Below are 15,349 nucleotides of genomic sequence, written 5' to 3'. Positions count from 1 at the left end.
CTCTGGGAGACCGAGTGTAAGCCCACATGGAAAAGGAAGGAAATGACCTGAGGCGGCATGCATACTGACTTACTGAGTGGACAAAGACACGAGGTACGGGTGAGTCACCCACCTGGCCTCTGCAGATGAAGGGCTTTGGGGGCTCCCATAACAACTGTATGGGGCGTCCATGTTCCTTTTCCTCTCTGCACGAGAAGGAAGACAGGAATAGAGGTCTCAAAACAGCTAAAAGAGAGCTTTTTCAGAGAAGAAGTCTAAGTGATAAGTAAGCATGGTTTCAGCTTAATTGGTATCATTTATCTTTTCCTTCCCAAGTGGCACATAACTCAGGGAGGGCCCTTAGAACTGAGTGTGCTTGGAGTCAATGATTTCCGTTCAACGCTCATTATGGGATAGAATTCAGGAGGGAAAGACCACACGGTGCACTGCAGAACGTCCTCTCCGCACACAGATCACAAGGTATCAAGGGTGAAAGGCTGCATGAAGGAAAGGCTAGTGCAGGGGCACCTGCGTGGCTCTGCTGGTCTAGCCTCCAACTCCTGAATTCAGCTCAGGTCATGATCTCGGGTCCCAGGATCGAGCCCCACGCTGGGCTCCTCGTTCAGCAGGGAGTCTGCCTGGGATTCTCTCTCTCCTCCTTCAGCCCCTCTCCCCTCTCACTCACTCTCTCTCTCAATTAAATAAATCTTTATTTAAAAACAAAGAAGGAAAAGCTAGCGCGCTACTTACAGGGTCCAGGGGTTTGGATCGTGCCCAGGTCATCACGGTGGAAACTAAAATAAATACCTTGCGCTTCTCAAAGTGGCTGACTTCTTCATTCAGGGCTGTAGGGCCAAAAAGTGGGAGCAGTTACTCGGGTCCCCAAAGACCCCACTTTCCCCAGCATGTGTGGGACTTGAAATTAAGACGGGTGTCTCCTCTATGCTTCCCTGGCCAGTCCCCCCGCCCTTATGGTTCCTAGCATTCTCCCATCAGCCACCCAAACTATACTGAGCCCAGCTCCCGGGTTTAACCGTCCGTCCTGCCTCCTGGGTCATAGCAGTGGGCCAGTGAGCATCCTGATCCTCGCTGGGATGGACTAGAACAGGTCCTGGCTTTTCTTGCATCCTTACCACTAAGAGATACGTACTACTATTATCTCTGTTTTACAGACCAGGAACTGGGGTGCAGTTTGCCCAGAGTTATGGAGGAGAGATGGGGGACACAGTCCAATCCAGGCAACTTGGTTGCAAACGCTGAGCTCTCCCACTATGCCCGACAGCCAGCCAGGTGCATGGAGAATGAAGCAGGGGGCCCTAGCAAGGTTGGGGCTGGGGCTGCAAAGGCCCCAAATCCAAAGGTAAGACCCCATTATGATTTCACCTAAAGCAGTCCTGGGGGTTGGGGGGGACAGCCCATGCAGCAGGCGGTGTGGGCCGTGGCCGGAGGGCCTTGGGTATGGCGGGAAGGGCTGATGATGAACATTCCGTAGGGATCGGAATCTAAAACAGTAGTGGATGGAAGGATGGAACATTGGATTTCTAAAGGGTTTGTTGCCTCCCAGGGACCGGCGGGGGGGTGGGGGGTGGGGGGGCTCTCCATACACTGAAGCATTCAGTCTCCTTAAATACTTTCGGCATGTGATTCCATTATAATATTTTTCATGATGTGTAATTTTCCAGAAAAAAAAATCTAAAGGGAGGTCTAATTAAATTGTCAGAGGAGCTAAGTGACACGGTTGTCATGGTGCATTTTTAGTCTCAGGAGCTAATTCCCTAAAGAAGCAAAACAATAAAAGGCTGATGATCCCCTGAATCTAATGCACGTGTGGAGGCCGACCCTGAGGTAAGAAGGCGTTACTGAATTCAGCCTGAGAAGGCTCGGTCCAAGCGTTAATCTCCGATGGAAGCGTTCATTTTAGCGTCATTTTCATTCTATTAACAAAAATGGCCTCTTCAATTTCATTCTGCCCTTTTACCCTTTTGGCTCCACAATGCCTCAGACTGGTTTGTGACCTAGTTAGTGACTGCTCGGCCCACTTAGAGCTCCTCAAAGTGGATTATCCTTTCATTTGTGATCATTTTAATGGGTCTAAAATAATCTCCTTGTTCACTTGTGAACAAGCACATTTTATCCTCATATGCAAATGGTTTCTCCCATTCCTAACACTTTGTTCCCTTCTTCTGGGTCATCTTGCCTTCCTTGGAGAGCATCTGTGAAGAGCAAGGTAGGAGAATCCTCTTCTAGTAAAACATTTAAAAATTACTTAATAAAACTTCATTAAGAAGTAAGAATTACCCTTTGCAAAAAAACACAAAACAAAAACAAACCCACAGCAAGGGATGCCTGGGGGCTCAGTCAGTTAAGCACCTGCCTTGGCTCAGATCCTGATCTCAGGGTCCTGGGATCGAACCCTGAGCTCCATATCGGGCTCTCTGTTCAGTGGAGAGCCTGCTTCTCCCTCTCCCTCTGCCCCCCTCACCCCTTCTCATGCTCTCTCTCACTCCTGCTCTATCTCAAATAAATATCTTTAAAGAAAAAACCCACTACAAACAAACAAATATGCAAGAAAAAGCCCCAAACAAAAACCATACTCCCAATCTAAGATTGTGCACATCAGGTAAAAGGACAAAATTCTCAACGCCCCACCAAGCCCACGCCCCACCCCCCAGGTGACCCTGATGGCAGCTGAAGGCCTCTAACTGTACTTTCTCACAGAGACCAACACTCTGCTTCTCCAAAATGAGGTAAGACAGTTACAACCTTTTCCCCAAATAGAGAGGTAAAATCTTCATTATTTAAAGCTCTTCATTAGAACGAAGGAGGAGGCAGTAAAACCCACTCCATTTTAAAGCTCATGAAAGGAGACACCGTGTCAAAGTCTGGGAAACCATTGTGTTCCCTCGGTCACGGCAGGAGGGCAGTGGCTAATGTCTAAAATTCATAATCAAAGGACATCCCTCTGTGCAAGGATTTTTAGACATTAAAAAGTACAAGTGGGGGGAGGGGGAAGATGGTGGAGGAACAGGAGAGCTACATATCATTGGGTCCCAGGAGTTCGGCTAGACAGTCATCAAACCATTCCAACAGCTACAGACCCAACAGGAGATGGATGAGAAGAAGAGCGGCAATTCTAGGAACAGAAAAGCGACCACCTTCTGGAAGGCAGGAGGTGCAGAGAAACGAGTGGGAGGGAAACCAGTCGGAGGGGACGGGAAGATAGACCGCAGGGGGAGGGGCGGCTCCCGGCAAGCAGTGGAGCAGCGGAGCACAAAATCAGAACTTCCAGAAGCCTGCTCCACTGAGGGACGTTGCTCCAGAGGTTAAGCCGGGTGGAGCCCTGGCGGGGACAGTGTGGTCTCAGGACCCGGGGGGTCACAGAAGGATGGGGGTGTCTGAGTGCGGCAGAGCCCCCAGGTATCGGAGCAGGGAAGCTGGCTACAGAGACAGCCGAGGAGGGGCTCTCAGCTCGGGGTTACCTTAAACCATGGTCCACGGCACAGTCGGGACACTACTCTTCAATCAGGGACCCCATACGTGGCAGATCCAGGGAAACTCACCTTCCTCCCCCAAGGGGAGTGGTGCGGGAGCGCACAGCAGGCGTCTGCTGGGTTTGGAGACTCCAAATGGGGCTGTGCGCCAGAGACAGAAAGCCTCGGTCACAGGCCGGGTGAGCACGGAGCGCAGCGGGAGACCAGGGAGACAGGAGGGACTGACTGCTTTTCTCTGAAGGGTGTGGGGCCGAGCTCTCAGCTCCTCCAGGCCGGAGACTGGGCGGCCGCCATTTTCATTCCCGTCCTCCAAAGCCCTACGGAAAGCGATCAGGGAACAAAAGCTCCCGAGAGCGAACCCGTGCAGATTACTTAGCCCCGCCCCTGGCAAGGGCGGTGCAGTACCGCCTGGGGCGAAGACATCTGAGAATCACGGGCAACAGGCCGCCTCCCCCAGAAGATCAGCAAGAACGTCCGGCCAAGACCAAGTTCACCAATCAATGAGAACGGCGGAACTCCACAGCTGGGAGAAAGCAACACGGAGAATTCATGGCTTTTTACCCATGATCCCTTAGTCTTTCAGAGTTAAATTAAAAAATTTTTTTCTTATTCTATTTTAAAAAATGTTTCCTCTTTCCTATTTTAACATTTTTTAACATTTTTAAACTATTTTATCTTATCAATACCTTTTTAAAAAATCTTTTTTTAAATTTTCATTGTTATGGTCATTATCTATCCCTTCATTGTATTTAACCTTATTATTTTGTATACAAATAGGTTTTTCTTTCTTTAAAATTTTGGGATACAGTTTCTTCTAAGAGATCAAAATATACCCTAAATCTAGCACTTGGCTTTATTCTAGTCTCCAGCCTAATCACATTCTTTCCACTTTTTTTTTCTTTTTTCAACCAACTTCTTATCTTATCAATTCCTTTTTTAGAATCTTTTTCAATTTTCATCTTTACAGTCATCTCCCATCCCTTCATCATGTTTACACTTATTTTTGTATATATTTGCTTTCCTTTCTTTAAAAATTTCAGAGGTAGTTCCTTCTAACAGACTAAAATACATCCAAAATTAAGTGTGCGGCTCTTTTCTATTAACCAGTCTAATATATATGTATATATATTTATTTATTCTTTTCCCTTTTTCTCCTCCTTTCTTCTCCCGCCGGTTTCTAGTCTCTTCTGATTTTCTGATTTGGTTAGTGTATATCTTTCTCATGTCATTGCTACCCTTTTGGTATTTTGCTCTCTCATTCATCTATTTTTTTTTTTTTTGGTAAAGATTTTATTTATTTATTTGACAAACAGAGATCACAAATAGGCAGAGAGGCAGGCAGGGGGGGTGGGGGATCAGGCTCCCGGCTGAGCAGAGAGCCCGATGTGGGACTCGATCCCAGGACCCTGGGATCATGACCTGAGCTGAAGGCAGAGGTTTTAACCCACTGAGACACCCAGGCACCCCTCATTCATCTATTCTTATTTGGATAAAATGACAAGGTAAAAAAAACTCACCACAAAAAAAAAGAACAAGGGGCAGTATGATGGCTGGGGACCTAATCAATACAGGCATTAGTAAGATGTCAGAACTAGAGTTCAGAATGATGAGTATCAAAGTGCCAGCTGGGCTCAAAAAAAGCATGGAAGATACCAAAGAATCCCTTTCTGCAGAAATAAAATCCCTTTCTGGAGAAATAAAAGAACAAAATGTAACCAAGATTAATCAAAAAGGCTATTAATGAGGTGCAATCAAGAATGGAGGCTCTTACTGCTAGGATAAATGAGGCAGAAGAGAGAATTAGTGATATGGAACACCAAATGATGGAGAATAAAGAAGCTGAGCAAAAGAGAGACAAACAGCTACTGGACCATGAGCGGAGAATTCAAGAGATAAGTGATACCATTAGATGAAATAATATTATAATAATTGGGATCCCAGAAGAAGAAGAAAGAGATAGAGGAGCAGAAGGTATATTGGAGCAAATTATATAGAGAAAATCCCTAATTTTGTGAGGGAACAAGCATCACAATCCAGAAGGCACAGAGAATTCCCCTCAAAATCAATAAAAATAGGTCAACACCCTGTCATCCAATAGTAAAACATACAAGTCTCAGTGACAAAGAGAAAATCCTGAAAGCAGCTCAGGACAAGAAGTCTGTAACATACAACGGTAGAAATATTAGATTGGCAGCAGACTTATCCACAGAGACCTGGCAGGCCAGAAAGGACTTGGCATGATATATTCAGAGTACTAAATGACAAAAATACGCAGCCAAGAATACTACATCCAGCTAGGCTGTCACTGAAAATAGAAGGAGAGATAAAAAGCTTCCAGGACAAACAAAAACTAAAATAAATTGAAAACACCAAACCAGCCCTACAGGAAATACTGAAAGGGGTCCTCTAAGCAAAGAGAGAGACTAAAAGTAACAGACCAGAAAAGAAGAGAGACAATATACAGTAACAGTCACCTTACAGGCAATACAATGGCACTAAATTCATATCTTTCAATAGTTACCCTGAGTGTAAATGAGCTAAATACCCCAATCAAAAGACACAGAGTATCAGAATGGACAGAAAACCAAAACCCATCAATATGCTGTCTACAAGGAATTCACTTTATTTTATTTTTTTAAAGATTTTATTTATTTACTTATTTGACAGAGATCACAAGTAGGCAGAGAGGCAGGCAGAGAGAGAGAGAAAGGGAAGCAGGCTCCCCACTGAGTGGAGAGCCCAATGTGGGGCTCGATCCCAGGACCCCAAGACCATGACCCAAGCCGAAGGCAGAGGCTCCAACCCACTGAGCCACCCAGGCGCCCCAAGGAACTCATTTTAGACTCAAAGATACCTCCATATTTAAAGTGAGGGAGTGGAAAACAATTTACCATGCTAATGAACATCAAAAGAGAGTTGGGGTGGCAATCTTTCAACCACATAAATTAGTTTTGAAGCCCAAGACCATAATAAAGAGATGAGGAGGAACACTATATCATACTCAAAGGGTTTGTCCAACAAAAAGACCTAACAATTTTAAATATCTATGCCCCTAACATGGGAGCAGCCAACTATATAAACCAATTAATAACAAAATCAAAGAAACACATCAATAATAATATAATAATAGTAGAGGAATTTAACACCCCCCTCACTGAAATGGACAGATCATCCAAGCAAAAGATCAGCAAGGAAATAAAGGCTTTAAATGACACACTGGACCAGATGGACATCACAGATGTATTCAGAACATTCCATCCCCAAACAACATAACACACAGTCTTCTCTGTGCACATGGAATATTTTCCAGAATAGATCACATCCTGGGTCACAAATCAGGTCTCAAGCGGTACCAAAAGATTGAGATCATTCCCTGCATATTTTCAGACCACAATGCTCTGAAGCTAGAACTCAACCACAAGAGGAAAGTTGGAAAGAACCCAAATACATGGAGACTAAACAGCATCCTACTAAAGAATGAATGGGTCAAACAAATGAGAATTAAAGCAGAACTGTCCAAAATCTTTGGTGTAACCATCCCTCATAACAATGTACTGCTTAAAATATAACTTAGGAGAAATTATACTAGTTTGCAAGCATGCTTAGATATAGCCTTAAGAAAAAGATATACTGGCAACAGGCCTCTGGGGGAGAGGATGATACACGTCCTTGAAGCCGAGCAGCTGGGGATGCCCAGCCCGTTCAGGGCGGAACGCCGCCTGCTTCATTTTTCCATTGTCTCCCCTTCCCTGGAGAGCACCAGCAGTTAGTCAGACAATCCTTTCGTTTGGACTTGCTCACTGTAAGGTCACGTACTACATGACCAGAAATGTTTTGCCTTTCTTCTCATGCATGTACAAGACTCATGGTCAATGCGTAATCTCCTCTGGCTTTGTCGATTGTTCCTCACTTTCTAATAAATACGAGACTGAGGAGTTGTTCGGGGCGACAGTCTTTTCTACTGTCGTCCCCAGCTCCCATTCTCTTACAACTGACTCATTTGTGCCTCATTCTTCTCCCGTGCGCTGTCAAAAGGCGGCACTTTGGGGCACAGCAAAGGCAGTCCTGAGAGCTGGTGCAGCCACTCTGGAAAAACAGTATGGAGGTTCCTCAAAAAGTTGAAAATAGAGCTACCTTGGGACGCCTGGGTGGCTCAGTGGGTTAAGCTGCTGCCTTCAGCTCAGGTTATGATCCCAGGGTCCTGGCATTGAGTCCCACATCGGGCTCCTTGCTCAGCAGGGAGCCTGCTTCTCTCTCCGCCTTTGCCTGCCTCTCTGCCTGCTTGTGTGCTCGCTCTCTCTCTCCTTCTCTCTGACAAATAATAAATAAAATCTTTGAAAAAAAAAAGAAAAAAGAAGAAAATAGGGTTATCCTATGACCCAGTGATCGCACTACTGGGTACTTACCCAAACATAGTGATCTGAAGGGGCACGTGCACCTGAATGTTTATAGCAGCAATGTCCACAACAGCCAAACTATGGAAAGAACCTAGATGTCCATCCACAGATGAATGGATAAAGAAGATGTGGTATATATATACAATAGAATACTATGCAGCCATCAAAAGAAAAGAAATCTTGCCATTTGCAAAGACATGGATGGAACTAGAGGGTATTATGCTAAGCAAAATAAGTCAATCAGACAAAGACAATTATCATATGCTCTCTCTGATATGAGGCATTTGAGAGGCAGGGTGAGAGGTCGTGGGGGTAGGGAGGGAAAAAAATGAAACAAGATGGGATCAGGAGGGAGACAAAGCATAAGAGACTCTTATTCTCAGAAACAAACTGAGCATTGCTGGGGGTGGGAGGGGAGGGAGAGGGTGGCTGGGTGATGGATATTGGGGAGGGTATGTGCTATGATGAGTTCTGTGAATTGTGTAAGCCTGATGATTCACAGACCTGTACCCCTGAAGCAAATAATACATTATATGTTAATTTAAAAAAAAAAGTACAAGTGGGGTAAACGAGGTTCCTTCGGGGGCGTAAGGATGGAGTGGAAAGGAAATGCAAGGAATCGTAGCTTTTTATTGAGCCTTACTGTGCTTTTTTTTTTTTAAGATTTTATTTATTTATTTGACAGACAGAGATCACAAGTAGGCAGAGAGGCAGGCAGAGAGAGAAGGGGAGGCAGGCCCCGCCAAGCAGAGAGCCCGATGCAGGGATCGATCCCAGGGCCCTGGAATCATGACCCGAGCCAAAGGCAGAGGCTTTAACCCACTGAGCCACCCAGGCGCCCCCTTACTGTCCTTTTTATTTATTTATTTATTTATTTTACTTTACTTTATTTTAAGACTTAGTTATTTACTTTAGAGAGTTGAGCACACACGCGGGAGGGCCAGAGAGAGAGGGAGAGAGAATCTGAAGGTGACTCTGCCTGTGTGTGAGCCCAACGTGGGGCTCGATCTCACAGCCCCGAGATCACGACCTGAGCTGAAACTAAGACTCAGATGCCTAACCGACTGCGCCATCCAGATGCCCCAGCCCTACTGTGCTTTTAGATTTTCAAAACATGTCAGGGGGTTATTTCAGAAAAAAAAAATTTTTAAACATTGCAAGTGTGCATTATATAGCAAAATCAAGTTTCAAAACCTGACACGAAATAAGAACTCAACACATGTTAGTTAGCTCTGATTGCAATCAAATATAAGTGCAATTATTTTAGAAGGTGCCATTATACATCATCAGTAAATATTTGCAAAGGGGCAAAATGCAGAAAACCGGCTTTTCAAAAAAGCTCTGCTTCAAAAGATGATACAATGTTCATGCTTTTGATTTGTTTCTCACGGAATGAAATGGAAGCACAAAGTCAGAAAAAAGAAATCAAACATTCTAAGCTCCCGAGGAGTCCCACACATCCACCGATAGTCCTTTTCCATGATTTCCCTGAGTGTGGTACAGGCATTCCTGAAGCTGCATTCCCTTACTTTTTTTAAAAGATTTTATTTATTTATTCAACAGAGAGAGAGAGCATAAGCGGGGGGAGCAGGAGGCAGAGGGAGATGGCAGACTCCTTGCTGAGCAGGGAGTCCGATGTGGGACTCAATCCCAGGACCCCAGGATCGTTACCTGAGCTTAAGGCAGAGGCTTAATCAACTGAGTCACCTGGGTTCCCACTCCCTTTTTTTGAACTTAACCCAATATATCACTTTGCTGTTGGTCTCACTCAAGGGGTGGCAAAGAGTGCCTCATTTTCCAAATAAACTTACTGGAACCCAGCCCATCACTTACATATTGCCTACGGCTGCGTTCTCACCATAGCAGCATAGTCAGCCAAAAATACTTACTCGTTGGCCCTTTACAGAAAAAGTTTGCTGACCTCTGACCTAATCTGCCTGAAACGAAAATACTGATGTGTATAAAATGTGGAAATATAAGGTGTGCTGTGTCTTTTTCGCTGTCCTGCTAGTCTAGGATGGTGATTTGAATAAGCTGATATGTTTTCTCCTTTGCTCCCAACTTAATCGAGAGATGAATCATAACAGCACCAAATTGCTAGACATCACCTTGTTCTCTACGACCTGCGGTCCTTAGAGTTCATTACAGTTATGAAAGCATTGGAAAAATGCAAGCACTCTCCCTGAGGCCTCACTGACCCTTGCTATCAGGGGACGTTTATTAAATTGAATCAAATCCTCACAGAAATAAGTCCTCTCCTCTTAAAGGCACATCCCTCTCGTGATACCTTTCTTGCAAACATGCCGTTCTCTGTCCCACAGTGAAGTTCTTCTCGTGCGCCTTGGCTCTCCCATGGGACTATGGGGATCTCACGAGTATAATCTTTGTCTCATTTGTGTTTGTATGTTCCCAATGCATTCACCCCACCTCCTTAAGCAGGGACTGCAGCAGGAATACAGGTCAAATTTTCAAAGTTATGGTTTCCTTTCTTTTCATGAGTAACAATATTCTATTCTTCAGAAGCACGCATTGTTGAATTCATTCGGTAATGGGGTCACTAAGTCTCAGGTGGCTCTAAGGTCACAGCAGTCCCCATGAGCAAACCAAAGCCTAGGTCTACAACTGCCACAAGGTGAGAAAATCAAAACCCGAGGACGACCCATCATGACATCTAACTAAGCTCTTCCAGGTCAGGCCATGCTTAAGCTATAGCCAATCGAATCATTTCCTTGCTTTGCTCTGCCTTTGCTCGGTCCGTCTTTGCCCTGGCTCCTGTCCGTGGAGCGCTCCTAACTGCTTCCCGCATGGCAAGCTCTCAGGAATTGGTTTTTGCTCGCATCAACAGCTTATCTTTAACACTACCCAAAGGCATCTTCATTAGCCTAACTTCATTTCATGTTTTAGGGAAGCTTCAGATCGGTTTTCCCGTGGTCGTAATTTGCCTCATGGTCATTAGACAGCTCTAAGGGTAAGGACAGTGCGTGAGAGTAGTTTCCCCGGAGAGAGAAGAGACTGGTTCACTGACCAGAGACTGCCCAGATGGCCTCCTCTGCTTGCTGTGGGTTCTCGGAGATGTTATAAATAATGACGTCACACTCCAGGAGGCGCATGAGGAGGTCTTCTCGAGAAATGGTCTGAGAAAAGAGAATCGACAGTCATTTGTTGCAAGGAGCTAACCTTCATATGTAGCCGGAATGACAATTTCCAAATTAGATATACTGCGGATGAAGTGTCCTACAGGAAACATTTGCAGGATGTCTATTTAAAATGAAATTTTGGCTCTCTTCTGTGTGTAGTTTCCAAGTAACAAATAAGTTTATGAAAAATGGCTGGGAACAGATGATTAAAAAATTGCATAATGATCTTAGGTACTATTTCTGCATGCTGTTTACACCCCGATTCAGAAGGGAAGAATTACAACACACTGAAAGAAAATGTGTGAGGCATTTGAAATTATCTCCAACTCCGTGCGAGATTATTCCAGCCATTATATATCATGCGTCACACACAAGTGTTGATGAGTGATTAATGCAGATTGTTTCAGAATCCTCAAGATGGAATTAATCGGTCCTCTTTGTAGATGTAAGGTGTCTTATTACAGCTGACAGTTGGGAATATTTTAAAAATACAGAAACTTTTAATGGGTAAAAATATAAAATTCTCACATTAGACCAAATAACTTTGGTGATCACCATGTTTGAAATAGTTATTCCTTCCTGTGTGGATGTTGGTTATGTTTCCTAGGAATGCCCTACAGTGGGCAGGTGTTATGATAACTAACAGAGGAACCTGCATTTCCAAATCAGGATTTCCTTTGGCTGTGAGTCCAGTTATCCTGAGAATCAGATATTCCCCCCGGTTCCTTGACCACTTGCATTAAAGCAGAACATTTCAGACCAGACGTGATCTCTTACCACATAACTTGGTTAAGCAGGGGCGCCTGGGTGGCTCAGTGGGTTAAGCCGCTGCCTTCGGCTCAGGTCATGATCTCAGGGTCCTGGGATCGAGTCCCGCATGGGGCTCTCTGCTCAGCAGGGAGCCTGCTTCCCTCTCTCTCTCTCTCTCTGCCTGCCTCTCTATCTACTTGTGATCTCTCTCTGTCAAATAAATAAATAAAATCTTAAAAAAAAAAAAATAAGCAAAGTGAATGCCTTTCCACAGAGAGAGAGGACCCTGGCAGGGTTCATGCTCCCGTTAAAACCCGCAGCACAGGGGCGCCTGGGTGGCTCAGTGGGTTAAAACCTCTGCCTTTGGCTCAGGTCATGATCCCAGGGTCCTGGGATCCAGCCCCGCATCGGGCTCTCTGCTCGGCAGGGAGCCTGCTTCCTTTCCAATCTCTCCGCCTGTCTCTCTGCCTATTTGTGATCTCTGTCTGTCAAATAAATGAATAGAATCTTAAAAAAAAAACAAAAAAAACAAAAAAACCCGCAGCACAGCCAACCAGTTTCCCCAGCCCAGTTCCCTAAGGCTTTTGGAGTCCCCTGGTACTCATTTCCGAGGGCTGCTATCACTTAGGGTCACAAATTGAGTGGTTTAAAACAACAGACATGCATGTCCCACAGTCTGGAGGCTACAAACATTGCTGTTTGTGATTGTAAGGCTCCAGACTGTTGCCTCCTTCCTGCCAACCTGAGAATGAACTCACCCTCAAGGGGAGGCAGAGCCCAGGAAGGGGCAGGAAAAGCAACAGCAGCCCCTGGATCACGCCACCCCTGAAACTGCATCTTCTTTAAGAGACTGCCAGCCACATAAACTGAAGAATTTCCTTATTTATTAAGCCAGTTTGCATTGCCACATTTCCCTAGTGCTTACAAACCTGAACAGCCCAGACTCATGCAGAGAGCAGGGTTCTTTATAAAAATGAAGAGTATACGGCAGAGGGGTTTTGCAGAGGAGTGTGATAAATTTAATTTGGGGCATATTGATTCAGATGTGCCAGCAGGACTTTCTGGGGGCAGGGGTGGGCACCACAGGGCAGCTGGATTTGGAGATCAACAGGGCTGGTGGCAGATGTGAAAGACATCGGTTCCTGTTGGGGAGCTGAAGCCACAGGCCTGGATGAGATTGAGGAAGGACATCCAATAGGAGAAAGGAGGGGGCTCTGGGGAAAACCGCATTTAAAGGGAGCCTCAGATGCACAAGAGAAGCCAGGCTACGAAGGCTGAGGAAGGAGGAAGGAGACCGACTCCCGAGAAACCAGGGAAGACAGGACTTTGGGAATTTAGAGCTCCCTGGTCACTCGCCAGGCATTTCCTGTATGTGGTGGGGGCAGAGCCTTCTGGCAGGTGGGACTCACAGGCCATGAGTGCAGGAGTGAGGCTGGCGAATGTAGCAGTTGTGGCCTGGGGGCTAGGGCCAGAGAAAGAGGACGGCAGCCAGCGGGGAGGCCACATGTGGCATTTTTGATTCTTGGAAAGATGGGAGCATGAAGCACGTGGATAGGCAGAAAGAAAGAAGCCAGTGGTGAGCAAAGCCCCTGGAGAGTGTGAAAACGGGTAAGTGGCGGAGAAAGTTCTCTCAGAGGGCAGGAGGGGACTCATTCATTCATTTCATGAGTGTTTACTGAGGGCTACTTTCTGCCAGTCGATGTGCTTGGGGCCAAAGAGGCACAAATGAGCAGGAGAAAAAGTGGGGTGTCGTGTCTGTTCTCAAGGGGGTGATAGTTGTAGTCTGGGCCACCCACGAGAGACAATAACCGTAAAGTGTGACAAGTGTGATGATGTAGGCAAGTAAAGATGCTATGGGAGTACAAGAAAAGAGCTCAGTATTGAAACAAGGAGTGTAGAAGTAGAAATCACTGAGAGCTTCCTGGAGGAGGGGACATCCTGAGTCAAACCTTGATGGATGAATAGGACTGGATGGGTTGGAAGAGGAAAGGCTGTTGCACGGTGTGGTGTCTTCAAAGCTGTAGGGTAGGGAGTGAAGAGCGGCAGGCAGGGTGATGAGAGGGACACCCCTCTCGGAGGTACATAAATGTCCAGGATGAGGACTGAGTAGCATGGGTCACGGGGGAAGCAGTAAAACCACTACAGAAACATAAAGATGGATGGAAATTCAGATGGACCCGCGAATGCTTTGGTAAGTCTTGACTTTAAACTGAACACGTTTTTCTCTTCTCCATTCTTGAAGCTTCCCCTTCACTTGCTTTTCGGTAGAATCCTGTCCCAGGAACTGGGTATTCATACTGACAACCCACGGACCTCAACTTACACTTAGTAACGAGACTCGGATGGCGGGCGCCAGTGTTGGTCAGGAGACCTCCTTGAAGACCGGGGAGCGAGGCTGCCAGCACCGACCAGATTCTTATCGAAACCATTCAGATCCTGTGTTTTCTTATAAAAGTGGGTCTACAGTATCTATTTTCCCCCCACGTTTTTATTTAAATTCCAGTTAGTTAACATACAGTGTAATATTAGCTTCGGGTATAGAATTTAGTGATTCATCACTTATATACAATACCCAGGGCTCATCCTAACAGGTGTCCTCTCTGATACCCATCATCCATCCAGCCCCCCCCCATTCCCATTTAGGAACCCTCATTTTGTTCTCTATTATTGAGAGTCTCTTATGGTTTGCTTCCCCACGCTCTTTTTTTTCCCTTGCCGTATGTTCATCTGTTTTGTTTCCTCAGTCTGAGCTATGTGTGAAATCATTTGTCTATGACTGCCTTATTTCAGTTAGCATAGTACCCTGTAGTTCCATCCATGTCGTGGCAAATGGCAAGACTTCATTCTTTCTGATGGCTCAGTAATATTCCATGTAGATACACCACATCCTCTTTACCCATTCGCCCGTTGATGGACATGTGGGCTCTTTCCAGTTTGGCTATTGTGGACATTGCTGCTATGAACACTGGGATAGAGGTGCCCCTTTGAATCAGCATTTTTGGATCCTTTGGGTAAACACCTAGTAGTGCACTTCCTGGCTCGTAGGGTAACTTTCTGAGGTACCCCCATACTGTTTTCCAGAGTGGTTGCACAAGCTTGCATTCCCACCATAGTACAAGAGGGCTCCCCCTTTCTCTGCATGTTGTTTCCTGACTTGTTAATTTTAGCCAGTCTGACACATGTGAAGTGATACCTTATTGTGGTTTTCATCTGTATTTCCCTGATGATGAGTGATGCTCGGCATCTTTTCACATGTCTCTTAGCCATCTGCATGCTGTCTTCAGAAAAAGGTCTATTCATGTCTTCTGCCCATTTTTTAACTGGAAGGGTCTGAGTGGTGAGGGCATTAGCCTGCTTCAGCCTCCTTTGCCCGGCAAAGTAATAAAATGATTGTTCCCCTTTATCCCCCAACTCTGTCTTCGTGTTATACTTCAGCTCCAGAGCAGAGGAGGGTTTTTGACAAGAGCAGCACTGTTTCTCAAGAAGACAGTAACATAATGATGTGTTATTATGGAGTGGTTTATTACCAGAGGAGGTTTCTCTTCCACCCGCCATGGCCTGGGGTTTTGGGGTAATGTAGGGTTGAATGCATTTT

The 15,349-nt window shown here is 45.5% G+C and overlaps 1 protein-coding gene across 1 annotated transcript in view; it reads right to left on the bottom strand.

Moving 5' to 3' along the window:
* The window catches only part of AK7 (adenylate kinase 7), a 71,757-nt gene that overhangs the window by 49,413 nt on the left and 6,995 nt on the right, over nt 1–15,349 (bottom strand). The window contains exons 3-4 of the mRNA XM_046009164.1: nt 10,893–11,001; nt 730–824 (exon numbers count right to left, since the gene is read on the bottom strand). Of these exons, the coding sequence (XP_045865120.1) occupies nt 730–824; nt 10,893–11,001 (204 nt within the window). The remainder of the gene's footprint in view (nt 1–729; nt 825–10,892; nt 11,002–15,349) is intronic.

Source organism: Meles meles, chromosome 6, assembly GCF_922984935.1.
Source record: "Meles meles chromosome 6, mMelMel3.1 paternal haplotype, whole genome shotgun sequence".
NCBI classification, from domain to species: Eukaryota; Metazoa; Chordata; class Mammalia; order Carnivora; family Mustelidae; genus Meles; species Meles meles.
Note: the sequence above shows the minus strand (reverse complement) of the source record. Positions and strands in the feature narration are given on the sequence as shown.